Below are 26,207 nucleotides of genomic sequence, written 5' to 3' on the forward strand. Positions count from 1 at the left end.
AGCAACACCTCCTTGGCAGTAGCTTCCTCAACGCCTTTAAGCTTGCGCTCAGTGCGATCAAGTACACCCCTCTGATCCAAGAGCTCTTGTAGTTTCTTGGCGTCCTCCAAAGCCAAAGCCTCATGAGCCTGCTGGAGCTTCTCCAGTTTAGCTTTCAGTTCTTCATTCTCAGTGCGTAGAGGCTCAGCAACAGCTTCAGCTTTTGTGGCCCTTTCAGCCGCATTACGCGCAGTTTCCTTGGCCAACCTAATCTGTTCGTTAATAGCTTGAGAAGCCTTGGAACGGGCCTCATGCCTAGCTTGCATTTCGGCCTCAAGGTCCTTGAAGGCCTTTTCTCTCTCAGTAACGGCGGTGGCAAGCTTCTTGTTCTCTTCCCTCAGTGATCGCACCTGAGACCCCTCCAAGCTACGCGCAGTCCTTAACTTATCGTTTTCACGACAAAGTAATTCGACACGTGGCTGCATCCGGGCAAGTAGAATTCGGAGCTCGGTCGACAACCTGCCTTCCTGGTAGCTAACCATTGCCTCCCCCAATGCACCACTTGGAGCGGCATGGCGCGTCCAATCGACGCAGTCTGCAGCCGTCCTGAGAGTTATTCCTCGGCGGATATTCCACCTTGGAGCATAAACCTCACTGGAATCCGAAACTGTAAAAACAGAAAACAGTTAGGAAAAAATGACTAAGGATGGATAACAGGCCAAAGTAACCCCACGTACCTGTAGGGTCGATAACAGGCCGATAGCCGCTAAACCCATCACCCGAACCTAAAGGATATCCATCCAAGAGGTCAAGGAGATGGGAAGGAGGCAAAGATCGGACCCCCTCATCAACAGAGGTAAGTCTAGAGGTCCCAACTCTAAACATACCTGAAGAACGGGCCAAGGACGAAGTAGTCGCTGACGCCGAATGTGACACCGTAGAAGTCACAGAGGTAGAGACCATTGGAGATGAACTCATTTGAGATGAACTCATAACCGTTGCAGTCGCTGCAGATGAGCTCATCGCAGATGAGCTCATGGAAAAAGTCACCGCCGGTCCGGTGAATGACGTGGTAAATATGGCACTGACGGCTGGCGGCGAAGTTGAACTGCTCAACGTAGCAACGAAAGTGGACGCCATCTTCGGCACAGCAGCCATGACAGACGACGTCATAACCGGAACAGTTGCTTCAACAGTAAAAGCAACAGAACCAGTACCAGAAACAGACGCAGCCGCCTGGGTCATCGCCTCGGATAGGTTGACCAAACCTATCGTCGTGGGTCCTGAACCAACTCCTCCCGCACCACTCACAAAAACAGATAAGTCTACTTCTGCATAAAGAAAAACCTTAAGATATCAAAAACGAAGGCGGAAGGAGATGCGGAAAAGGTACACAAAAAGTACACTTACTGGTTTTCTTGATCTTGAAAGTCCTGGTAGGTGGAGATGGACCCGATGGAAATGGCCTTTTCACGCCAGTTACCTTCGCAATGCTTAGCAGCTCGGAAGTGACAGTCGTTGTCTCAACCTCTGAGACAATGGTCTCGTCACCACCACCAAGGTTCCTTGCCGCCTCCTCACTCTCAGTCTCGGAATCAGACTGATCCCCCAAGTTAACGAAGGTAGCAACCTTCGTTTTGCCCTTCACGCTAGCCGCCTTCTTTTTCCTTACAACAAAAGGCCTATCTGCGGATCCCTCATCAGAAGATGACAAGATCAGAGGAATTCCAGCAGAAGTGTGAGCATGAAGAGGACGAGGATTAAAGAACTTATTACCTGGCCGAGTGGCGCTTAAAATCTCATGGCCTGGCGGGTAGACCTCTACGAACCTATCCGCAGTTTTCTCCAATACGGGCAACTCGTTCTCATCAAGATCACGAGTACCCAACCGCGCCGGACCACCAGTCTACCGCGGGTGCAAAAGCGACTGTAAGTCGTTCCCTTCTGAAATAAAAATGATAACAATGTTAGAAGGACAACCCTAAACCAACACAAAAGATGGGGCATACCATAAGGAATATAGTTCAAACCGTATTCAAGAACGATGGGTATTTGCGGCGTCCCAGACCCGGCGTCCTTCCACACGCGACTCATCCCAAGCATGACCATCCCAGATTCCGCGAAGCGATAAACAGGAGTCTGAATCTGGGAAATCTTGGTGAACCACTCCGTCTCCTGGTAATTGGAAGCCGGAAGATTAGGAAGTGCCTTCCCATTCTTGAACGTCATCGCAATGGGAACAACACGAGCGGAAATATAGAAAAATTCACGCTTCCAAGAGCGAAGACTACGCTCAGTAGTACAGATCTTCAAACCCTTGATCCGAGTGACAAGGGTATACCAACCCTGGACGCACCTCCAAGTATAGAAGGTCATCAGGCGGTCGACTCGAGGCTCGATATCCAAAATACGGCATACCCATTCGAAATGGCAAACTTTAGCAATTGCCATTGGGTGCACCTCTGTCAAATGAACACCGTGTTTCTCCAAAACACGGTATACGAACTTCGTTAATGGGAATCTTAGATTCCCATATATGAAGAACGAAGCGTAAACCCCTATCTTGCCCTTAGGGGCGTCGTATACCGTCTGGTTGGCCTCCGGAAACTCCGGCTCATAGGGCTCCAGCATGAATTTCTTGACGATGTAATTGTATACATCGAGAGAAAGAGCACACTGACACTCGCCATCAGTACTCTTATCGTCCTTATCGGACTCTTCGATGTTAACCTCTGGGTCATGAGAAGAAGAAGACATTTTTTAATGTTAAGGATGAAAGAAAGCGGTTTCAGGAGAATGCTCGCCGGAAAAGATGAGAATTCGCCGGAAATCGCTTAAAAGAAAAAGAAGAGTGAAGTGAAGATAATGGACGAAATACACCCTCTCCACCTTATATACTCATCGCAATGAATGCGATGAATTTAATGCGGATGAGAGAGAAAGCGTAGGAGCAATGACACGGCGACACGTGGATAAAGCAAGCTGGCAACAGATGTCAGAATGGCGCGTGCCATGAAACTCGCGCCCACGCACCTGAAAAAGCGTTGAGATTGACCACATGTTATCACGTCGTCATAACTTCCTGCACATCCTGAAACCGTCAGAAGACGCCAACGTCCTTTCAACCGTTCGGACTGTCCTTATCTTTTCACCAACCCTCCGAATTTCAAAAAGATTCAAAAAGATTCAAAAATAAGAGGGAATATACCCCCTTACCTTGGAAAGAAAGAAACCATAAGACAAGTGCGGGTACAGTGTCAAGGCGAAACCCTTCACATACTTAGCACTTGCAGGGAATTGAAGCCAAGAAGATCAATCTTATGGGCCATGCTTGCGGAAAGAGAAATAACACCCCCGTATGGCGGGAACGTTGAGAACTAGATTGTTTGAAGCTTCAAGGTGGAATTGGTTGTTTAACATAACTGATCACTATGTCTAAAACTACAAAAACCTCGTGGAGAATCTACACAAGTGAAACTCAACGCTCCCGACTTGCGAAGAGCTTACACACCTACCCGCATCATACCCAAAGATCAGGCAGAAAAAGTCGGGAATTTTCTGCAAGTGACATTAGGAAAACTGCGGGGAGAATCCCCACGGAGAACCTTAAAAAACGAAAACTCCTTTTTGAAGCCCCTTGCTTAAAGTCCAAAAGTTCCCCTCACTTATTAACAATTCATGAGAAGACCTATGGACTGGGGGGACTTGAAGAGGTAGGTTCCCGCAAAGCCCAGTTGGACCCACAAGACTCACCTTGAAGAGGTACGTCTACGCAAAGACCAACTGGATCCGCAGGACCCACCATGCTCAGAGAGATGAAGACCATACACGCAGTAAGCCAGCTGTCCCCGCAGGAAAGCCTCCCTTGGTACAGTACCCTGCCTGTCCCCGCAGCTGTGGGTACAAGCCAAGAAGGAAGGCTACCCGCACTAACAGTAAGGCTACACGTATAAGGCACTAACTCTTATACTTCAGTAATGTCACCTGAAGAAGGAATGAGCAGGGCGGGAATATTCCCGCCCAAAAGAGCCAGTCCGTACGCTTCTAAAAGATCTTTTGTACTAAACCTACCAAGGTATGGACAAATAGACAAGATCTGACAAAAGCAACCCATGAACCAATCACAGGGTGACAGCTCACTGACAATAGTACGAGGAGGAGCACGCTCCAGTACAAAATGTCACTATCAGCCGCTGCCTACCCACCAACTCCCATCATGGCACGAATGTAGCCCATAGTTGGTGGAAAAGGAATATTATATACAGCTGGTCGTACCTGCTTGGAAACCTACCTTCGGCTATAAATACTCCAACACACTGGAACGGTATTTTTATCATCTTCTCTCTAGCTATTTCTCTCTATATACACCTATATTTAGAGCAACCTAGTCTGATTCTCACGCTGGAGGGTGGTCACAAGGAGGAACCCCCCCCCCCCTTCTCAGTGACGAGCTTACGGTGTCTGTTTTGCAGGTTGAGAAGAATAGCCATCTTTGCCAGACCTAACCCTCGTGGGAAACATCTACTTAACCCTAGGATTATCCTTAATCTATCGAGGTCCCTTAGTGTTTCTTCAAGCTTATTTAAAACGTCTCGATTCTAGCTTCTAGCTAGACGTATGAGTAGTTCACGAGTGCGTCGACTTGCTTAAAAGATTATACTATTGGTCAAAACCCGAACTGAAACCAGACAAAAACAGGTCAAAACCGACCGAAACCGATCAAAACCCAAACGGAAAGTGATTGTAACATGGTCCAGAAACCAGTTTTAACCCGAACTGAAACCGATCTTAAACCGGTTTTGACTTCTATTGACTAAACCTAACCGGTTTTAACCCAAACCGATTTTGAATTTTTAACCCGAAAGCTTGAAAAATGTTTTGATGAAAGTTGGGTTGAAACAAAAACAGGTCAACAAGAAATTAATTATTTAATAATAATAATAATAATAATAATAATAATAATAATAAGATATAAATATGAGTAATGAGGAAACTTGTTTTGGGTTTTGTAAGTTGAGAGTAAAACACATTCACGAACCTAACCACAACCTCTTCTCTGTCTACACATTCACACAACATTTGCGTGCTACATCATCGACGTCACCATCGCCGGCGAATTCATTTCTCCGATGGACATTATAATGCTGCGTGCCTGTTTCTCTTTCACTCTTATCTTCTTCTTCTTCTTCTTTTCAGGTGTGACATTAATCACTCACTTTCAATTTATTGCTCATTAAAATGTAATAATGCAACTGTCTATCTGTTTGCTTGCAGCATCATAACTATATACATATCGCTTCAACTTCCTATATCTGCTAGTTTGCACATTCTGATCGTTTATCATATTTATTATAGCTATCGCTTCAATTTATGTATGATTTCAACTGATTCTCGTCGTCGTAATTAGGTCTTTTAACATCATTGCAGTTATTTAATTCATAGATTCGTTAATTATGTGTGTGATTACCGATTCTACTGTCATTTACTGTATTTCCTGTTATGATTATAATCGAAATCGATTTTGCCATGAGAGTTATTATTACTTTAAAATTGAACCGATATGTATGTAGTGTTTGGATCAAATACGAACAACTTTTAACGTCAGAAGCGTACAAGTAATAGAGTAATTATGCTAACATTATACAGTTTTAAGTTTTAACCGCAGTAGTTGTTGACTTGTTTCTAGTGTTTACTCTATTTATTTGTACGTTTAGTAGTTTAAATTTATTTGTACCGAATCCCACCGACATGTGATGTAATTACTAGATAATTCGTGATCTGCAGGAGTTGAAGTATCAGCAACTGTGTTTACGTTACAAAATAGCTGTAGCTATACAGTTTGGCCGGGAACGCTTAGTGGAAACTCCGGTCCTGTATTAGGCGAGGGCGGATTCTCATTATCACCTGGTGCCTCTGTTCAGTTTATTGCCATGCCAGGCTGGTCTGGTCGGTTCTGGGCTCGAACCGGATGCACGTTTGACGAATATGGAAACGGTAAGTGCATGACCGGCGATTGTGGCAGTACTCTTAAGTGCAATGGCGGTGGTGACCCGCCGGTTTCGCTAGCGGAGTTCACCATCGCTGGCGGCGATAGCAACAGTAACAGCGATAAGGACTTTTATGATGTTAGCCTTGTGGATGGGTACAATGTCGGCATTGGCATAAAGCCGACGGGTGGGAACGGTGACTGCCAGTATGCAGGGTGCATTGCAGACCTAAACATTAACTGTCCGCCGGAGCTGAGGGTGGTTGATGGCGATGGCGCGGTGGTGGCTTGTAAAAGCGCGTGTGATGCGTTTAACGCACCGGAGTTCTGCTGCACCGGGGATCATGCAATGCCAGCCACGTGTGCACCGACTCAGTTCTCGGTTATGTTTAAAGCAGCGTGCCCGAGTGCCTACAGCTATGCTTATGATGATGCATCGAGTACGTTCACTTGTTCCGGGTCGGATTACTTGATTACATTCTGTCCAACTGGGATTTGAAAAACTTAATTACCAAATTTTGATTACAAAATCACTGAGATTGATGATGAATTGATGAGTTAGAAATCAGATAACAAGCAAGTTTAAAAATATTAAACCCCACTAAATTTCTTTCTTTTTTTGAATAATTTTCTTCAACAAATCGCATGGCTTATCCTTTACAATAAACAAGATTACACCATGAAAACTTGAACTCAAGGACAAAAAGCTGTTCTATAATTTACAGTTATGAAGCTTCAAAACCATGACTCCATGTCACCTGAACCTGTGCATAGACCGGTGTCGCTAAAAAGTGTTTGATCCGAGCAATCTAGTGATGCACCGCAGGCAATATTATACGCTTGGCATGCTGAATGACATACTCTTAATCTGTTATTACCATCTTTCTCACACTTTTGTATCGATATCTGTTTCATTGCACACGGGCTATATAATTAAATGCAGATTTACAAGCATAAAAATAATGAAACCGGTATGGAAATATAGAATAGAATCTTACCCAACATGCTAGTCGTCTGGCTGCTTTATCACAGTTTCGACCTATAAACATATTAAGAATCTTTCTAGCACCGTTTGGATACAACCGGTGATAATTAGGCATCACCACAACATCCTCCACCTGCCTCAAGATGCTTGATTCACTCGGTGCACAATGTTGCCCGTTACCGTCATTAATTAACACATCTTTGCAAATTGAAAGGTTATTAAGAACCAATGAACTGTTTCGACAAGTATACCACGCGTAGTCAGAGCACCTAAATTCACACGCCCCGTTATCACACACTCCACCGTGAAGGCTGCATTGTTCATCACAAACCGCTGCAAAAACCGTCCAAAAGTGGTTGCTAAATTAGGTATTTTGAAAATAAAGAGATTGCAAGGCTAAAGTCTAAACACTAACTCACCAGTTGAGCAGTCAATCCCAGTGAACCCGTTTTTACATTCACAAACACCGTTCCTTAGGCACTTTCCATGTCCATTACAGTTGCTAGGGCATGACCCTGAAAATATTAAACCCGTCAAGAAACTTTAATGATATTATACTGAATATATAGCATACAAAACCGCAAAAAGATCTTACGTTTGCTACAATCATGGCCATCAAACCCAAGAAAGCAAACACACTTTCCATCAATACAAGCCCCGTTCAAATTGCATGAGTTGGCGCACTGATTGGATATGAGAACCGGGTTCACACCACAAAGTTCATGATACGGTGGGCAAATCAGCTCGCCTGTGTTGCAAACCCTTTACACAAACGCAAAAGCTTGAGAACAGAAGAAGGAAAACTGCAAAACTTTAATACCGTTTTCCAACAAATTACCGTTAAACCCGGGAAATTGAACAGGCCCACCAGCTTCCGGGCAAGCTTTCCAAATGCCATCAACAGCAACCTGCGGAGTCATGTTGATGCACCTATGTTGGTAACAACCGTTTCCTTGGGCCATAGAACCTCTAACGAACCCGTTACGTACTAATGAAGAGGCCATACACCTGAAATAATTATCATTCAAAGTTACCACCATTAAGTTTGAATATATCAACCTTCATTGTATATTTGTATAATACCTGCTAAGAAAACTAAATTTCAGTTTTTACCTCGAGTTACTCCCACGCACTTCACCTAACATTCTATCGGGCATCCGTGCACTGTTGGTGTCAACACATGAACCATCAGAATAAGCTACAAAATAGGTGCAATAATCAGCCAATGTCGACTGTCCGCCTGCATTGACCAAGAATCAGAAAGTCAACTTTTAGGATTAGACCATATCAGTCATTTAATAACATGACACGATTATACCTTTGTTAGCTTGAGGGAAATAACGGGCCCACTGAGGAAGGTCTCCACTATAATTTACAATTGGACAATAACCCTCGGCCTCCCGATTATATGTACACCCTGAAAACTGTGTGGTATTGCAATGATATGCACCTTTCCATAAATTGCAACGGTTGGTCACAAATTCGGTCCCTTGATTTAGACCCCAATCAAGACGGTCTGCCATGCTGTAATTAGCTTCATACCAACCACTATCTTCTAATAAAGCTAATGTCATTTTTGAAATTACAGATCGTGTATCAACCGAACCCGTCATTATTTCATTCATCAACAGTCTCTTCTCCCAGTGAGATCCTGATGCATATTATTCAATTATGGAATAATCTAATGAACCTAAATTTCTTTTTGTTAAAATTTTCCTTTTAATGAAACGGATAGTTTAATGAACCTGATGTCCCACGCCCTCCACCGTCTTCTAATTCTAGACCCGTGAAATTCTCAGAAAATGCCTAACATGAAGTTTTCAAATATTATGTATTTTTATGTATGTTTAAAATACTCGTATTTAAAGAATGTTGTTTAAATAAAATAATGTAATACGTACCCCGTAATGATGGCGTGAATGCATGATAACGCGTGGAAGAACTACACGAGTCACCACCCTCCCAAGTTTTTCATCCATGGCTTCTTTAGTGACCTATATAAACAAAAAATAATAATAATGGTTAAAACTTAACGCATCATAGTGCGATAAAGTTTCTTAATTTTTTACATTGTTGCATCAATAACATGATGACCAACCTGACTACGTCGTCGTTTTCTCTCATCTCTAAAATGTGTGAAGGCGTGAGGGTCAAATCCAAGAACATGAATAACCTATAAAACATTTTAAAATGCTCAAATACTTTCAACATTTGTGTCAATTATTAAATAAATAGCAAAGATGCTCACTTCATGTATAAGGGTAGCTGAAAGTAATGTTTCCGCTTCTGCTGTCAAGTGACGTGGCGCAACATTCACATGTCCTTTAAACAAAGAAGTAACAGATTACCATTTACCAATACTTTCATCCATCTTTGAGACACTTAAAAGAAATAAAATAATTAAATACCAGCAATCGCACGACCCCATTGATCACGTTCACATGCTACGGCCCACGCCAACGTATTACCTGTTGTGGGCCTCGTAGTCACCAACAGAACCAAATCCGCATCCGCAACGCCCTCTAGAGAAACACAAAGAAACAAAAGACAGTGATCCGACTGAAAAAAGTCAATACATAGAGTAACAAGTTACCTTCAACGTATTCACGTGGAAGCTGAACACCGCCATCTTGTCCACAAGCAGAGTAACCACTTAACCTTAGGTTTCCTCTCACACGTTCAACTGCCAGAGCTCGTTTAAACCATTCAGCCGTCTGTCCTAAAGCCTGTTCACCACAATATATTAAAAAATATCAAAAATACAAAATTTATCATCAAAAGTTTAATAAAAACCTTGTGAAGCCGATGCCTTTTGTCATCACCGGTTATATCATCCAACGTGCAGTTATACCAGCAGTCACCAAATACCGGAGGATCATTATGCGGGTTACACGTGGGACCACCTGAATCATAACCTCCCAGAGGTTCACCTAGCTGCAAAAAAAAATAATAATAATCATATTCAATAATACAATTCAAGTAAAAAAGAATCAGACTGTTATTATCATTATTATTATTATTATTATTATTATTATTATAAACTCACCTTAACTATATCTCCAACATTCCTACAATCTCTATCGGGCGAATGACCGACAGCATCATAATTCAAATAAATTCTTATGGGCAACTTCGCATTCTTCAAAAAACTTGATTTTGAAGTTTGTAATAACTCTCTTCCCCTACGGTGAAGACCACCCGAGCTATGATAAACCTGTGGCGTAACCGAAAACACTTTGTTTCCCGGTCTTTTCCGTCTTTGTTCAATAATTTGATCATGAATGCACGAATGCGACTGAATAACTTCACCACCGTTTTCCGCTCTTCGTGGCCTGTCTCCAAATTTCGCGTGACTGGTATCGAACAACACTAACTAAAAGCACCTGTAAAGCAAGATTATCATAATTACTACTAATTACTGAAAACAAGTCATGTTTGGATCAAGATGTGAAATTGACACCTATAATTCATGATGTGACATTTAGTTAAAATATTTATAAAACTTTACAAAATTAAGTTTTTTTAACCCTAATCTTGTTCTACACATATTACTATTGTTTGATGTTGATATTATGTCAAATTAAGTGAAACATCAGAACCCCAGAAACCCAAATTAACCCACAAACACTTATTTAATAATTGAATTCAAGACTATGCAAAAAAGATTCAATTTTTACCAATAATATGAAATTATTAACTAAATAAAAAGATATAAATTGACCTGAATAATCAGTAGCTCAGTCACAGTTTCCTTCTAAAGAAACCAATGCATCTGGAATTAATAATAACAAAACAAAAAGAACAAATCTTGAACTCCATGAACAAACGCCGGAAAACTCATCGGATAATCAAATCTCCGGCGACCAGATCGGAGAAACCGCCATTAAAATTAGTGGGCATTAATTAGGAAATTGAAGAACTGGGTTTGTGGGTGTGAGCTGTTATTATTAATAATATTAATCAGTTGTAATTGAATTGAATTGAAATCAGATAATAATAATAATAATAATAATAATAATACAAAATAAAGGGTGAATGCCGTTGTTGTAGAGAGTGGACTTGTTCTTCGTCTTGAAAGACAGAATAAATACAGAATTAATTGAATAATTGGGTGGTGTTTTTGTTTTTTCAGAGAATTAATGTTTGTTTTTGAGTGTGATTCGTAGACTGGGTGAATGGTGAATTGGGGAAGAGAAGCCTAAACATGAACAAGAATAATAAGAATATTAATGTATATGTTTTCTTTTTCAATGTGTTATATTTATTATTGGGTGTATTAAATACAACTTTATTTTTTTGATGGATATATGTATTCAACTTGGGTAAAATTAAAATATAGAAATGGTTTCTTTTGGTATAAAAGTGTATTGATGTTGTCCTTCATCAAGCCAAATATTAAATCCACCAAAATAAAAACACCACCACTAAAGCAACTTTAATGTTTCCAAGACAAGTTTATATTTTTTTACTTGTGTTTTATTCAAAGAAATCCAAGGACTTTAATGTTATTAATCAAGTTGGCTAACGGAGTCGGTTTGTCTATGAACACAATTTCATTTCTTGCCTTTCACAAATATCAAAATGTAGTATGACAAAGCGTTTGAAATACCTTTGCCTTCTTTTAAGAGAATTTAGGTGTCTTACACCATTAGGAGCCTAGAAGGTTACCTGGCAAGTTGCTTGAGAAAGACTGCATGCAATAAACATGTGCTCGGTAGTTTTATCAATATCACTAGAGAAATGATACCGATTACACAACGATATTGCTCCTTAGCAAAGAAACCAAGGTTGGTAACATGTCCAGCTGTGCGAAGATGTAATCATGACTAACGTCATTTACCTTGATCTTGATCAGCTCATCAGACACTCTTAACCAAGAACGCCCAACCACATCTAACCTTCACACGCTCCAAACCACACCCAATTTCATATTTACCTATTGGCACAAAGTTAGCAGGCTTCTCAACATATTTCAACATCAATTGTCAGAATCCAGACCATCCCTACTTACCGCAAATATCTCATGATACTATTGCCAATCGCTCCGTCATTGTGCAAAATTGGAAACCTTGTGTTTAGGGACTTTTCTCCAATCCATTAATCTAACCAAAATATAGAGTTAATTGTTATTTAAATTAACACTCATCTTCTTATCAAGAGCACCTGAAATATTAATGCTCTGCTTTCAATGGCGCAGGACATAAATCTTTGCTAGAATAACCTATCATAACTCATAAGCATGACAAATGATGAATAACCAAATATAACCTTCTTCCACAACCCTTCCTTTTTTATCAAGATTCTTCAATGTTTAAAGCGACTATGTGATAGAACCATAAATAGACTCTTTAAACAAAAGATATTGTTGCGTTACCTTTTTTTTTAAATAAACTAATATCCATACTTTTTTTTAAGTTATAAAAATCGATCAATTTATTACTTTTAATTTGGGTATAGTATTAAGATTTTTCTCTTAAAATAACTTTCAAAAACATTGTTTTGTTATACATAAATGTCATGTAATTGTATATGCATAGGTGTGTAGCATGTATGTATATAAAGTTTGCGTAATTATATACACATGTCACACATTTATTCACTTGTTGAGTTGTTGACTATAACGTTACATAAATATATACATATCTTGTGTTACCATGGTGTGTAATAAACGAATGCATATACCCATCGCCTAGTTATATACATTCGCGTAATAAATCAATTTCCTACATGAACGAGTATCTATATCCGTGCATATATTTGAAGAAATGAAAGGTAAGAATCGTGATTGTTAAGTTGTGATTAAACTATTAATTGTTATTAACTATATTTTAAAATAAATAAAACGATTACAAATTACAGGTTTCATGAAATTCATGTCTTTGGGTTTAGCATCCAAATTCTAAACTAAAATCCTTAAATACACTTCTTTTACTTTAACACTCCAAACTGAAATCTTAAATTTTAATACAAACACAGTCTGAAAAAAAAATGTTAAGAAGTTTTGTTTAAAAGTTAAGACGAAAGTCGTAAAAACAGGTTTTCTTTTGAATATTTTTTTTCCCAAAATTCAAAAGAAAATAGGGTGTTCTTTTAGTTCAACAATGTTCTTTTAGTTCAACAAATTTTACTTTTTGAAGAAATAAAATATATTGAATTTGCATCTTTAATGGTCAATATAATAAAATAATTGAGAAGAGGTCAGATTAAGCAAATGTCCAGTAAAATAAAACATCTTTGAATTATGGTAAAACCTTATAACTACATCTATATCTCTATGTTTAACATCAATCATAATACTATTTTAGACCAAATGAAACGGTCTCTCGTCTAGCAATATCAACACATCTAAAGTAGTTATAGATCGATTCATTGACATTGGTGTAGGATTTAAGTAATTTAGTATCACTTTGTTTAATTATAATAAAAGATTAATTCTTATTTACGTATAATAAGCTCTGAGTTATCTTGTATATTTGATATATATCTAAGTTGATCGGAGGCCATGGTAATAGTGAGTTGTGAACTTAAAAGCGGATAATCTTAATAATAGAGAAGGACGAGTGTGTATATGAACCAAAACTAATATATGGCGTGTTCGTGCCATTCTCTCTTCATTTCCTTCACATATACGGCAGGACGAGATAGCGTATGAAAAAAATGTCACAAAGGGAAAAAACGGGGAAGATTGTTGGTGGCAAGCGTAAAGTTATGGTCAGAGACATGAGGGATATTAAAGTGATTTATTAACTTTATTGGCCTTATTGTATGAAGAGATATTTCATTAATAAAATTTATTCCTTAAAAAATAATGAAACATTGAATAGATTATTAATTTGTTAAAGTATTAATTGTGTTGAATAATACAATCATTAAATTATTTACTTGATTCATTAATTTGTTTGATTACATGCTTGATTTTAGCCTTTTAGGATATTCATATTATACTTAATACTTCAAAACTTTAGTTGTAATTGAAGTTTAATTTGTCCTGTAACATGAAATACAGATAATGAATGATAAAAGATCTACATTTGTTTCTTTAAGTGTAAGATAATTATTATTAAGTACATGAGTTAAATCTGCATATACATATTATGAAGGACAAATAAATCTATGACTTATTTAATAATAATATTTTATTATTATATCTATTAAAGTTTAAATAATGTCATAACACATATTTTTTTATGCACGCCGTAAGTTTATGAATATTTTTAAATCTTTGGGGATAATGCAAGGGTGGCAAATCATTCACAAACTCCACTTGCATATTTATATAATTCCTTTGATTTTTTTATTCGTCTATCCAAATTATCTAATAACGCCAATTAATTAGATCTTCAAAGCCAGATGAGGTTTTGTTCCAAATTATTACAATTAGATATTTTTATTAATATTAATATTATATATAATTGAATTTTGTTAAGTACAACCTAAAGTTTACAAGTAAACATGCAGCCTAAAAATGGTTTTGCACATATCTTTTTAACTTGATATTGGTAAGAGTGATGATAACTAAAATAACTAAAAGAAATGGAGCACGGTATAAACGAAGAAGACCATACACAAGTTTATTTATGACATATATTATACCAAGAAATCTTAAACAAAAAAAATAAGTTTTTTTTTCTAAACAACGACTTCTTACTTCAATCAGATTATGTTGTCTTAAACGGACTCACACTGACTTTCAGAGTTTGGCTTGGGCATTCCCCGAGAAACGATAACGCCGGTTGCCACTTGACAGTCATTGTGTCATCACAGAAGCAGAACTCTCTCGCGTAACACACGGTGTGACGAAAATCCAGGTGAGCTCGGGATTCGAAGTGGCAACCTCGCAAGACCTCGCTCAAATCTTTCATTGTCATAACCCACCAAAAGTGATATAAATGATTATCGAACTTGGTTTTCACTAAATAATCCAAGCCTCGTACCGTTAGGCCACAAATGAAGTTTTTATAAAAAAATTAGTTGGTCATCAATAACAATAATTTATTTTCTATTTATTCGCCATTTGCTAGTGTAGAACTCTATATTTTTCTTATATTATACCACACACATATACATGCATATATTTTTATATGATTTTTCAAGACAAGTGTCTTGTTAGAAACAACATTTGACATTTCTATCCACTAAGACTGGTCGCTATGGTGGGGGGCTTCGAAGCCCCTCCACCGTGCCACGTCAGCGCCACGTAAGCACAGAGGGCTTCGAAGCCCACCCCAAAGATGCTCCGCTATGGTTGGCGCCCCTATTATATATATATATATGCATATGTATGTATGTGTGTGAGAGAGATGGAGAAAGCTGCAGAAAGGGGCCCCATCAAAACTCAATCAACCGCGCCGGCCATTGCAACGACCGGATCTTCGTCGCCCCTCCCCGTCCACGCCCCACGGCGGTGTTCGGCGCCCATCGGCGCCCGACACCTCAGCCATGGGCGCCCCATAGCGTATAGTCTAAGGGGTCGTTCCTTAGTTTTGCTCCTTATAGTTTATAACTTATGGGTTATGAGTTATAAGTTGTTTGGGAAAGTTGGATTTTGTGAGTGTATAAGGCATAAGTTACAACATTATAACTTATACCTTATGCTTTAAATAAAGGATAAGAAGATAAAATAAGGGATCCCAAACACCCCTAACTATATATTTAAAATTTGCTCACATCCTACCTCTACAAACTCAAACTGTACTAATACTCTAATAGTATTACTTTCCACAGGATATTATCTGTAAGATTGTATGTATAAATTAATAAATCGGTGTTTGTTTTTTAAATTTATAAATTATTAACGGATACTATAAAGACACCACTTTTCTTTGTTGGGTGGATATCATTAAACAGCGGATGGTAGATCTACAAGACTAAGACACTTGGGAAGATTTATATGACATGTGTCAATGTGTTTGTGAGAGGATGTGTACAAATGTCTTCATTGATCGAACAAAGTCATTGTGGTAGTTTTCATTAAATCTTTTTGTTTGTTTTCTTTAATATTAGAAAAAGAAAAATAATCAAGACATTTAGGTGGCCTTTCAAAATCCACCAAGAAATATATCCAAAATATGGTACCACTGTTGCAACCAGTACCGACTTTTTCTTTCTGTTATAAAATTTTGTTGTGACATTACTATTACTCTATTAATATTTTTATATACAAATGTGCGCGCACAAACACATATTTATTTACATTTTTTTCTTTTTATATAAATGTTAGTTAAACAAAGTTAAACCACGCACTATTTAAGGATGATCAAGTTAACATAAGAATGTCCTCGGGATGGTATCAGTATCGAATATCCCAAAAATCGGAAATATTTGGTATTGGTACCCTTACTGGTAATTTGTGCAAAATTCGGGAAACATCATTACTGTACGGATACTAAAACTCAAAACATGGTACCGACTCGATACAAAATCGATACCAGTACTGAAAACGTTCACCCTTTTCTATTTAAACTACAAGGCACAACCTAAGTGTTAAGCAGAGTTTACAGTCTCGTAACTATTATAGAAATATGCATTTTTCAAAAACTTCTATCAAATCATTACAGATTATATTAAAGTTTATGGGTGCTGGTAAGTTATTAAAAACAATTGAGATTGATAGTTATTATTATTATTATTATTATTATTATTATTCATAAACTCTATTATAAGCAATGTCAGTTATAATAAATTTTGTTTTGAACAACTAATTTGTATTATAAATGATATAAGATTTTTAATATTAAAATGAAACTAAATTGTGATATGAATCTTAGAAAAACAAATCTACCCCACACATATCTACCACAATTATTGTGCAGTCTGTTCAAGGTCTACCATGTTCATGGAAGGCATATTAATTGGTGATTACTAATTTATTTCAACTAGTTTTGTTGTAAATTATTGTTTCTAAAAATCAAAAGTTTTTATTAGAATATTTAGTGTAAATAGTCTTCAAATTCAATAGTTAATGGTATAAGAGTGATTGTTAAAGTTTAGGAAATTTATAATTTAATGTTTGATATCTGACTCAATATAGTTTTCTCATAGCGATTAGTTACTCTCTTGATGACCGTTAATGGTGATTCTAAAAGGGGTCAGACCTGGAGCGTCAAAATCAATATGGACAGGTGACATCCCATCTCAGAAAGGTTTACTCGGGCATTGAGGTAGTTTCAAACGTTGTTCAAAGTAATACAGGCATATTTTTTCCTGCCGCAACGATTTATTAAAGACACGGAAATTACCTAGCAAGGTGCTAGGAAAACCAGAAAAAAAAACAAAACAACAAAGCTACATATTAAAATTTCTACACCTATATGAATCTAAACAAGTGATTTTGATCTATTTTTTTAAATCAAAATATAACTCTTTGATGTCATGATAATCTTGTAACTTGAAGGCACCTTCTTGTTTAAATCTTCATCATTCCTACCTTTTCATAACCTCCAAATCGTTGTTATGATAATGACAACGAAAATATTTTATTTAGGTGTCACTTAAGCTGCAAGGGTGCCCTCTCTAACACTCGTCATATAACAGCATGTCTCCTTTTACACTCGTCATATAACGGCAAGTGATTTAAGGTGAAAGATTAGTGGTATTTCTTTCTTTCTTTCTTTTTAATATATTTTACTATTATTTTTTTAACAATTTAATATTAAGTATTTGTAAAAAAATCTTCTTGAAACATGGGAACCCACCGGAAACCTATTCCGGTGGAGTTTTGTCAAGAATCACCAAGTTTTACGTAGCAAATCTACCGGAAAGAAGCAGCGACGCTGATTTAGCGAAGGAAGTGAGGAATTTTGGAACCATTTTTGATATCTATATCGCAAGAAAAAGAGACAAGGACGGAGGACGATTCGGGTTTATTTCATTGTTTGACGTTAAAGATCGGAGAGAGATGGAGAGAGTACTATCCTCTATTCGATTGGGAGAGTACAAGCTTAAGGTCAATGTTGCTAGATTTGTTTTGGAGGAAGGTGAGGTTGATGCTCGAAAGACGTATGTTCCGAATAATCAGCAGGCTCAGACCTCACAGGGTGGAACTGAGAATGGCAATCCAAACAACGGTCTGGGGTTGCAAAAGGTAAAACTCTAACAATGGATGACAATGTATGCGCTTTTGAAGACTTGCATGGGAGGTCGATTGTAGTAAGGGTGACCTCCTTGGATGTGCTGAGGATGATTAAGGGTATATTGAAGGAGATGGGTCTTGGGGAGGGAGTCATTAACTGTATGGGAGGTTTAACGGTTCTGATCACGTTTAATACTAAGGAACATGCGTTGATGGCTAAAGACGAAATATTGGGAAGACTGGAAGTGTTTAGTTCGGCTGTTATTTGGGAAGGACAGGACATTAACTTTGAACGTGTTGCATGGTTAAAAGTCCTTGGTATCCCTCTTTGTATTCTAGACGACCAGGTGATTGAAAATATTGGCAGCTTTTTTGGTATGGTGGTACGGAAGTCGGCGGTGGATAGTTTGTAGTTGGATGCTTCTTTCCAATACATAGGGGTGGTTGTCGGACAAGGCGCTAGAATTCGAGAAGTTCTGTTCCTAAAATGGCGAGGGAAAACTTTCAAGATATGGGTGGAGGAGGAAGAGAAAGAATGGGGGTATAACGGAGGAGGATTTTTCGGTTGGAAATAAGGAAGGTGGGATAGGAGGAGTTAATGCTGAAGATCCCTTGACACAATCTCTTCCTGTGAAAACTAATAAGCGCAAAAAAGATAAAAAGTCGATGATGGTGGATTATGAGAATTTTGATTTTGCGCTGTTGTGGGGTAACGGTGGTTATGAGTTTGATGCGATTGAGGCTAGGGGAAAATCGGGTGGGCTTATTAGTTTGTGGAACCCGAGGAAATTCAAAAAGATTAGCTCAGAGAGGGACAATAATTTTTTGTTAATTTCGGGGTGTTTGGTTGAAGATGGGTCTGTTGTGAACATGGTTAACGTTTATGCGCCGCAAAAGGTTGGGGAAAAAGAGTTCTTTGGAATCGTTTACTGAATTTGATGCAGGGGAAAATGGGGATGTGGGTCTTTGTAGGCGATTTTAATTCGGTCAGGTGGTTTGAAGAGAGAAAAAACTCGAAGTTCAATAATAGGGCAGCCTCGGATTTTAACAATCTTATAGATGAAGCCAATTTACAAGAGTTTTATATGCAGGGAAATAAGTATAGATATCTGACGGGTATAGGTAATTCGGCAAAGATGAGCAAGATAGATCGATTGTTGGTGTGTCAGGAGTTTTTTACCAGGTGGCATGGGGCTTGTTTACGGGCTTTACCAAGGGAACTTTTCGATCATTGCCCACTTTTATTGTCTATTCATGAGCTGAATTATGGTGCCAAACCATTTAAATGGTTTGATTCTTGGTTACATAAGGAAGGTTGTGAAGAAGTGGTTAAGAAAGCGTTTGAAAATGTTTCGTGTGATGGTCCTCCGGATATTTCCTTGCATAAAAAGTTGGGAGCTGCTAAGACAGCTCTAAAAGAATGGTGGAAGCAGACATCGATGAAAGAAGGGGAGGAATTGGCTTCATTAAAAAATAATATTATGCGGCTTGAGAAAAAACTCGAGGAAGGGGATTTAGAGGAAGAGGAGGAGTGGGTTTGGGAGGAAAGAAAAAAGGAAGTGGATAGATTGAATCTCCTAAAAAATAAAGATCTGAAACAAAAGTCTCATGTGAATTGGGCTACTATGGGGGATGAGAATTCCGCGTTTTTCCATCGGTGTATCAATGGGAGGAAAGCGGCGAATCTTATTCCGGGGGTTTTGATAGATGGGGAGTGGGTTTCTCAACCGTCTTTAGTCAAAAGAGAAATTCTTCGTTTTTACAGAGATTTGTTTAAGGAGAAAAATGGCAGAAGACTGGGTTTTATTAGTAACGATTTGAAGCAAGTGCCCTTGGATAAAAAGGAAGACCTGATTGCTCCTTTCACCAAGGAGGAAATAAAGGAAGCGGTGGTCGAGTGTGGTTCTGATAAGGCGCCTGGGCCTGACGGATTTGATTTCCGATTCATCAAGCACTTTTGGGATTGTTTGGAGGACGGTTTTGTTAGATTATTTGAAGAAGTCCATGGCTCGGGTTATATTCGCAAGGAGTGCAGCTTGTCGTTTATCACCCTTATCGCTAAAACCAAAACGCCTATGGGTTTAAAGGACTTTCGTCCTATAAATCTAGTGGGTGTCATAAATAAAGAGATTGCTTCTAGAATCAAGGAAGTCATGGGTGATGTGATCTCTAATTCTCAGTCGGCTTTTCTTAAAGACAGGTATATTTTGGATGGCCCGCTTGTGCTTAATGAGATTATTAGTTGGGCTAAGAGGAGTGGCGAGAAGGCGTTTATGTTTAAAATCGATTTCGAGAAGGCATACGACAACGTGAACTGGGATTTCCTAATTTCAATTATGGAACAGATGGGGTTCCCTTTGAGATGGTGTTTATGGAGTAGAGGTATTATTCAGTCTGCTCGGTCCGCGGTGTTAGTTAATGGCTCCCCTACGTATGAGTTCGAGTGTCAGAAAGGGCTCAGGCAAGGAGATCTGTTATCGCCTTTTTTGTTTCTGATTGTTATGGAAGCTTTGGCTTGCATGATTACTAGAGCCGGTCGATTGGGGGATATAGAGGGTATTAAATTGCCGAACGCTGGGCCAACCATCTCTCATATGTTATACGCAGATGACGTGTTAATTATGGGGAAATGGGATAGAAGCAATATTGTGAAGTTAATGAGGCTGCTTCGTATTTTTCACATATGCTCTGGTATGAAGATTAATGTCCACAAGTCTCATTTGTTTGGTTTGGGAATTGATGATTCGGAAGTATGCACTATGGCTGAGGTTTTGGGATGTAACAAGGGTGAGCTTCCATTTAAATACCTTGGTATCAAAGTCGGAGCGAATATGAACCGGGTTAGCCATTTGGAACCAGTTGTGGATACTATCCGGAGTAGGTTACAATCTTGGAAAGCCAAGATGTTATCCATTGGGGTTCGGCTTACTTTGATCAAATCGGTTCTTTCAAGCCTACCAGTTTATTATCTTTCTATGTTCAAAGCGCCATGTCAGGTGATCGAAAATCTTGATGAGATTATGAGAAAATTCCTTTGGATGGGTTGTAAAGAAGGTAAAGGGATCCATTGGGTTTCTTGGGAGATCGTTACGAGACCTAAATGGTATGGGGATTGGGTATTTCTAAGCTTTCGGAAGTCAACTCGGCCTTACTTGTGAAATGGGTATGGAGATTTAAAACCGATTTTGACGGACTGTGGAGGAGGACAATTCTTAGTATTCATGGGGGAAGAAATAAATGGGATTTTCTTCCAGTTAAAAAAGCGATCCCATGTGTATGGAAGGCTATAGTTTCTGGGATAGGTTCTATTCGGTTTGATGGGAAGAGCATTGATAAGATGATTTCTTGTCAGCTTGGGGACGGTAAATGTATAAGCTTCTGGAAAGATACGTGGTTTGGATCGACGCCGTTAAGTGTCAGATGGCCGGTGCTTTTTTCTATGGATAGGGACAAGAACTGCACAGTTAGTGATCGTATAAAACAAGTAGGAGGGCAGACTTTGATTACCGATAATTGGTACCTGGGAGCATCGACTGTTGAGGGGATTTCGGAGGTTCAAGATTTGTTTTATATGTTGTCTAATGTCCGGATAAATGGTAGCCAGGATCGATGGTATTGGGATAATAACTCGGGCAATGGTTTCTCAGTTGCCATTGTGAAAGAAGCGCTGAGAAAAAACGCATATGGGCAGCTAGGTCAGCGAATGAGGTGGGTGAATTGGATTCCGATAAAGGTTAACATTCTTGTTTGGCGAATTGAAAAAGAAAGGATTCCTACCTGTATTGAACTGGTGAAAAGGAGGGTTAATCTGCCTAATACTAGATGTGCTCTATGTGGTGTTGATGAGGAGACTGTTACCCACACTTTCGTTTCTTGTGGTTTTGTATATGGTGTTTGGAGCAATATTTGGAGGTGGTGTAACTTGGTCCCTGCTCGCTTTAATTTGATTGAGGATCTTCTGTCTTGGCAAGATTCGGCAAGTGTTTCAGCTAAGGGTAAGAAGATTCTTAGAGGAATTATTATGGTCGCTTGCTGGGCCATTTGGTTGGAAAGAAATAAGTCGATTTTTCAAAAGTCTGATCCTAAGGTTGTTGAGGTGGTGGCTTCAGTTAAGTCTATGGCGTTTTTTGTGGCTGAAGTATAGATCGAATTGTAAAAGGATAGAGTGGAATGATTGGGTTAAATACCCGTTGTATATATTGTAATCTGTTTTCGGAGCAGTCCTTGATTTGAGGTCTTGCTCGGTGTTTTAATGAAGTTTATTTTTCAAAAAAAAAATATTAAGTATTTGTACATAATTATATATCATCCGAAATATCAACCCAATGACGTGTGAAAACCATTTACGAGACCATAAATACTTTCTTTTTCTTAAATAATTTCGTTTTCATTAAATTTATATTAAAATGTTTGAGAAAAGAGAATAAACAAAACCATATCTTTTTTTTACTAACGAGTACTTACGAGGTATTTAAGAAAAATAATAAGTCTATAAATAAATAGCATAATAACTAAAAACAATACATACGCAACGATGGAAGTATTTGCGTGGCCAGAAAATTGTAAAACATATTATAATCAAATTGAATATCAATTTTACGCCTAAACACACTATAAGTGGCTCACCCTGCGCCACTCATGGCCATCCCATGGACCACCGATACAGTGTACCATGGCCGTGGGTCCGACGTGGTTGGGTACCCCTCACGGCCACACACACCATACACATAACCTGAAAGATGATTTTAAAACATGGTTGAAATCTACAAAGATTATTTAAAAAAACTGACATGACATTATGTGTCAGTTGTACGAGCAAACCTAAGAATATACGATGTACGATTATAGATGTGCGTGGTTGTAGTCTAATTCTTGTAGATGGTCTGATGGAGAGAGTAGAAAATGCATAATGCTTATACACATACCATTCAAAAGAGTTTTTTTTTTTTTAATTATGATTAGGCCACAGCTAACCAATTACGCACTCGGCACTAGCAGCGAGCATGCCGTAGCATTTTTGGGTTTCAGTTGGTCACACGTTGGGATTGATGAGACGAAGGGCCTACTATTCACGGGCCGCAAACGCTGCCCAAAGGACTTGACGGGCCAAAGATAAACCATCAGGTCACACCTTAATCTAATTGCATGCAAGACAGCAATGTTCATCATGTCAAAGATTTTAACCATCTTTAGGTTTTTTATACAAACCAAATTTTTTTAAAAAGTTGACAAATTCGAAAAAACCAAACCGGTCCGGTTGGCGGTTTGATAAATAACTCATCCAAACTGGCTGAGCCAATAGAGTGATCATGTGCTATTTGCAGACAGTCATTTAGTAAACATTAAAAGTGAGTAAAATAATAAATGAAGAGCAGAAAAACAATGGCAATGCCTTCCTTGCATTCAAAAGCCAAAAAATGGCAATGTTGTTGTAGCAGGTTTTTAAGATGGGCTCTACAAATATCTACAACCAAACCCTTGAAACAAAGAGCCAGACAGACGCAACGATTAAACATTATTTTTACAAGGACACAGATGACCTTAAACAAGTATCTGTTAGTCAAAGTCTAGTCAAAGTCAATAACAAAAGATATCTATCCCTTTTCATTCCTGCATCCATCCATCATTTGCATACCATCTTCAGCTTCTTCGCAGCTTGCGCAAACCCCACAATCACCTGCAACTCGTCCATCGTCTTCAAACAACACAAATCCCATTAGCCTTTTCTTAACATAACCAATAATATTAATACATGAAATTAAATGGAACCCAATAATATCCGCTATACCTGTGACATGAAATGCCTTTGAACAATGTCAACAAGCTGCTCCTTTGACGGGTTAGGCATCGCACCCGCCTACAAATCACACAAACATTAATATATATATATATATGCTATAACTTTGAATATTATAATACTACTCACAAGATTAAAGTGACGCCAATATCTTCGCAAAGCAGCCATCTCTAGTTTGCTCAAATCAACCTTCTATGAACACGTTACGCGTAAACATGTAAAAAAAAGCATAAAAAAGATAACAATTTTTCTTTTTGGAATGAATAAAGTTTGCATACCACGGACCCACGAGAATTGGTAAAAGAGGACTTAGGTTGCGAGTCACACGATAGAGACCGGCTAACAGTCATGGGACGACCCGGTTGTTGATTTATGGGAACGGTGCCTTGATCGATGCAGCCTTTGGGTATCATCAGATGCTGAAAACATGGACAACACAATTATTTTCTGGAGACGGTGGGTCCGCTTTAATGGAATGCATAATAGAGTTTCTAGCAGTAGTAAAAAAGGTCAAGTACTACCATGTGGCTAAGGTATCCAATGTTAAAATTATGCAAAGATTCATCAATATCAAACTTATGATGTACAAAAAGACACTTTTGCCATTGGGAATTTATGATATCTTTACTTTGCAATTAAACTATTACTAATTTATCATACAAACAGAAACTTCTTTACGAGTAGACTTTGAAACGTCACTAACCGAGATCAGGCGCGAACCAGTGACCGTGTTCATGACCAATTTCAAACTCGAGATCGTCATCATCTTCGTTACCAGTAGGAGGTTCAAGTACACTTAACGCGTTCCTTTGTAACTTCACCTCTATGCCATTAGTGAGCACCTAACATTTAATTAAATAAAAAAAACATTATATAAAGTATAAACAACAAAAATTACAAGATTTCAGGGATGTTACGGATACACACCCGCGTACAAAATCAAACCTTTCTTTTGTAGTTTTATACTCAACCAAAAAGATAACAAATTTACTGGAATAAAGCAAAAAAAATAGCACCCAAAGTGTATGTCTGAAAGCACAAAAGGTGTAAAAACTAAAATGCATGCCTTGAAGCACAATAGGTATGAATATTAATTACTTTTTGTGCAATTACAGCCAATTGTTATAATCTTAACAATTTTTAATGTATTACTAATGTTGGTTTCATAAACACTAGATTGAAAAATTGTCTAACCACTTTAGGATTAAACGTACGGAAAAAAAATAATCATGAAGAACAAATAACCCTAATCTTCAACATTAAATAACTATATATATAGATATAAATCCAGAAAACCCCAATTCCAGATCACATGCAAGATACCCAAAATGCCAATAGAACTATAGAAGTCAATAACATAATATTATTTAATTAACACAAATCTTAAAAATTTGTTAAAAACTTAAAATCCTTAGATCCATTGACTTGAAAGCTGAAAGTTGAAACCCACTTTCAAAATCATTTTTTTTCATAAAAAAAATCAAATTTTTAATTAAAATAATAATAATAATAATAATAATAATAAAGTAATTAATTACCAGCCAATGCCATCCTCCTAGACCGACAGCTTTCTTGACGACACCTTGTAACCCAACAAGCACCGACTTCGTACGGTTGTTTCCGGTCACAACAACCTTAGTGTGACGTGGCAGTACGGACAACTCTTCCTCACTACTATCTCCACCACCACCGCAGCTCGGAAACTGACCGGAATTAGAAAACCCACCACCAACATTATTATTAACATAACCCTCCATTAGCATTATCCGTACACACAATCGGAATTAATATTAATACTAATAATAATAATATTAGTAATTACCGATCAGAAATTGGTGGCATTTGTAGTGAAATAATAATAATTAATAATAATAATAATGACAAAATTTGAGGTTTGAGTTTCAGAGAGTGAGAAAACACATGAGAGAGAGTGTGTGTAAAATAAGTGTGTGTTGAATTAATTCTTGTTTTCTTTTTTGTTCTGCATCTGAATCCCGACGAGGTGGGATGGACGAATGAGGAGGTGACACGTGTGAGGCGAGATGGGTGGTTTTACGGTGGCGTGGAGCAATAATGCAATACCAGTTACCGGTTTTCATGGTTTGTGTGTAGTATTTGCTTTTGACTCTTTTGACTACTGTTGGTATACACTATAAAGGCAATGTAGTGGGGTTGCTGTGTAATTACTATACTACCCCTTTTGGAGAAATAATAAATGTACTTTTTTTGGAAATTGATTTTTGTAATTTTATATGCTCGTTTATAGTATTTTAGAAGAGTTTGAAAAGGATTTTTATAAGTAAAATGTTAATTTTTCTAAAAAGTTTATTTTTTCTTTTATATGGATCATCTATGTTTTTTATTTCTTGTCAATTATATTATATCAAAA

The 26,207-nt window shown here is 38.0% G+C and overlaps 3 protein-coding genes and 1 pseudogene across 4 annotated transcripts; 2 read left to right on the forward strand and 2 right to left on the reverse strand.

Moving 5' to 3' along the window:
• The first annotated feature begins 5,733 nt into the window (after positions 1–5,733).
• LOC143593360 (pathogenesis-related protein 5-like) lies at positions 5,734–6,571 on the forward strand. The gene has a single exon (XM_077073018.1). It carries the CDS (start codon positions 5,910–5,912, stop codon positions 6,462–6,464), a length of 555 nt encoding a protein of 184 aa, XP_076929133.1. The 5' UTR covers positions 5,734–5,909; the 3' UTR covers positions 6,465–6,571.
• A 3-nt stretch (positions 6,572–6,574) lies between these two features.
• LOC143593353 (uncharacterized) lies at positions 6,575–11,929 on the reverse strand. Its single transcript, XM_077073010.1, has 16 exons — positions 11,849–11,929; positions 9,997–10,323; positions 9,744–9,884; positions 9,544–9,676; positions 9,359–9,472; positions 9,199–9,272; positions 9,049–9,123; positions 8,852–8,944; positions 8,696–8,756; positions 8,269–8,601; positions 8,064–8,190; positions 7,789–7,958; positions 7,546–7,698; positions 7,370–7,465; positions 6,964–7,283; positions 6,575–6,871 (listed from the first exon to the last, which is right to left on the reverse strand). Exons 1-16 carry the CDS (start codon positions 11,927–11,929, stop codon positions 6,701–6,703), a joined length of 2,469 nt encoding a protein of 822 aa, XP_076929125.1. The 3' UTR covers positions 6,575–6,700.
• Positions 11,930–21,460: 9,531 nt separating this feature from the next.
• Positions 21,461–22,165, forward strand: LOC143593355 (uncharacterized). The gene has a single exon (XM_077073011.1). It carries the CDS (start codon positions 21,461–21,463, stop codon positions 22,163–22,165), a length of 705 nt encoding a protein of 234 aa, XP_076929126.1.
• A 1,233-nt stretch (positions 22,166–23,398) lies between these two features.
• On the reverse strand, positions 23,399–25,575 carry LOC143593356 (uncharacterized; annotated as a pseudogene). The gene is made up of 6 exons (XR_013146089.1): positions 25,357–25,575; positions 24,522–24,660; positions 24,097–24,237; positions 23,948–24,010; positions 23,810–23,878; positions 23,399–23,716 (listed from the first exon to the last, which is right to left on the reverse strand). The product of XR_013146089.1 is annotated as an uncharacterized LOC143593356 (transcript).
• Between the last annotated feature and the right edge of the window lie 632 nt (positions 25,576–26,207).

The sequence above is a fragment of the Bidens hawaiensis genome, unplaced genomic scaffold (assembly GCF_021521415.1).
Source record: "Bidens hawaiensis isolate Kalapana, Puna unplaced genomic scaffold, B.hawaiensis_p1.1 tig00041958_1, whole genome shotgun sequence".
In the NCBI taxonomy this organism is placed as follows: Eukaryota; Viridiplantae; Streptophyta; class Magnoliopsida; order Asterales; family Asteraceae; genus Bidens; species Bidens hawaiensis.

Coding starts and splice junctions, on each gene's coding strand:
- LOC143593360 (XM_077073018.1), top strand. CDS start 5,910: ATGCCAGGCTGGTCTGGTCGGTTCTGGGCTCGAACCGGATGCACGTTT.
- LOC143593353 (XM_077073010.1), bottom strand. CDS start 11,929: ATGTTGAAATATGTTGAGAAGCCTGCTAACTTTGTGCCAATAGGTAAA. Junction 9,273..9,358: donor ATGGGGTCGTGCGATTGCTG/GTATTTAATTAT, acceptor CTTTGTTTAAAG/GACATGTGAATGTTGCGCCA. Junction 9,124..9,198: donor CAGCTACCCTTATACATGAA/GTGAGCATCTTT, acceptor AATGTTTTATAG/GTTATTCATGTTCTTGGATT.
- LOC143593355 (XM_077073011.1), top strand. CDS start 21,461: ATGGATAGGGACAAGAACTGCACAGTTAGTGATCGTATAAAACAAGTA.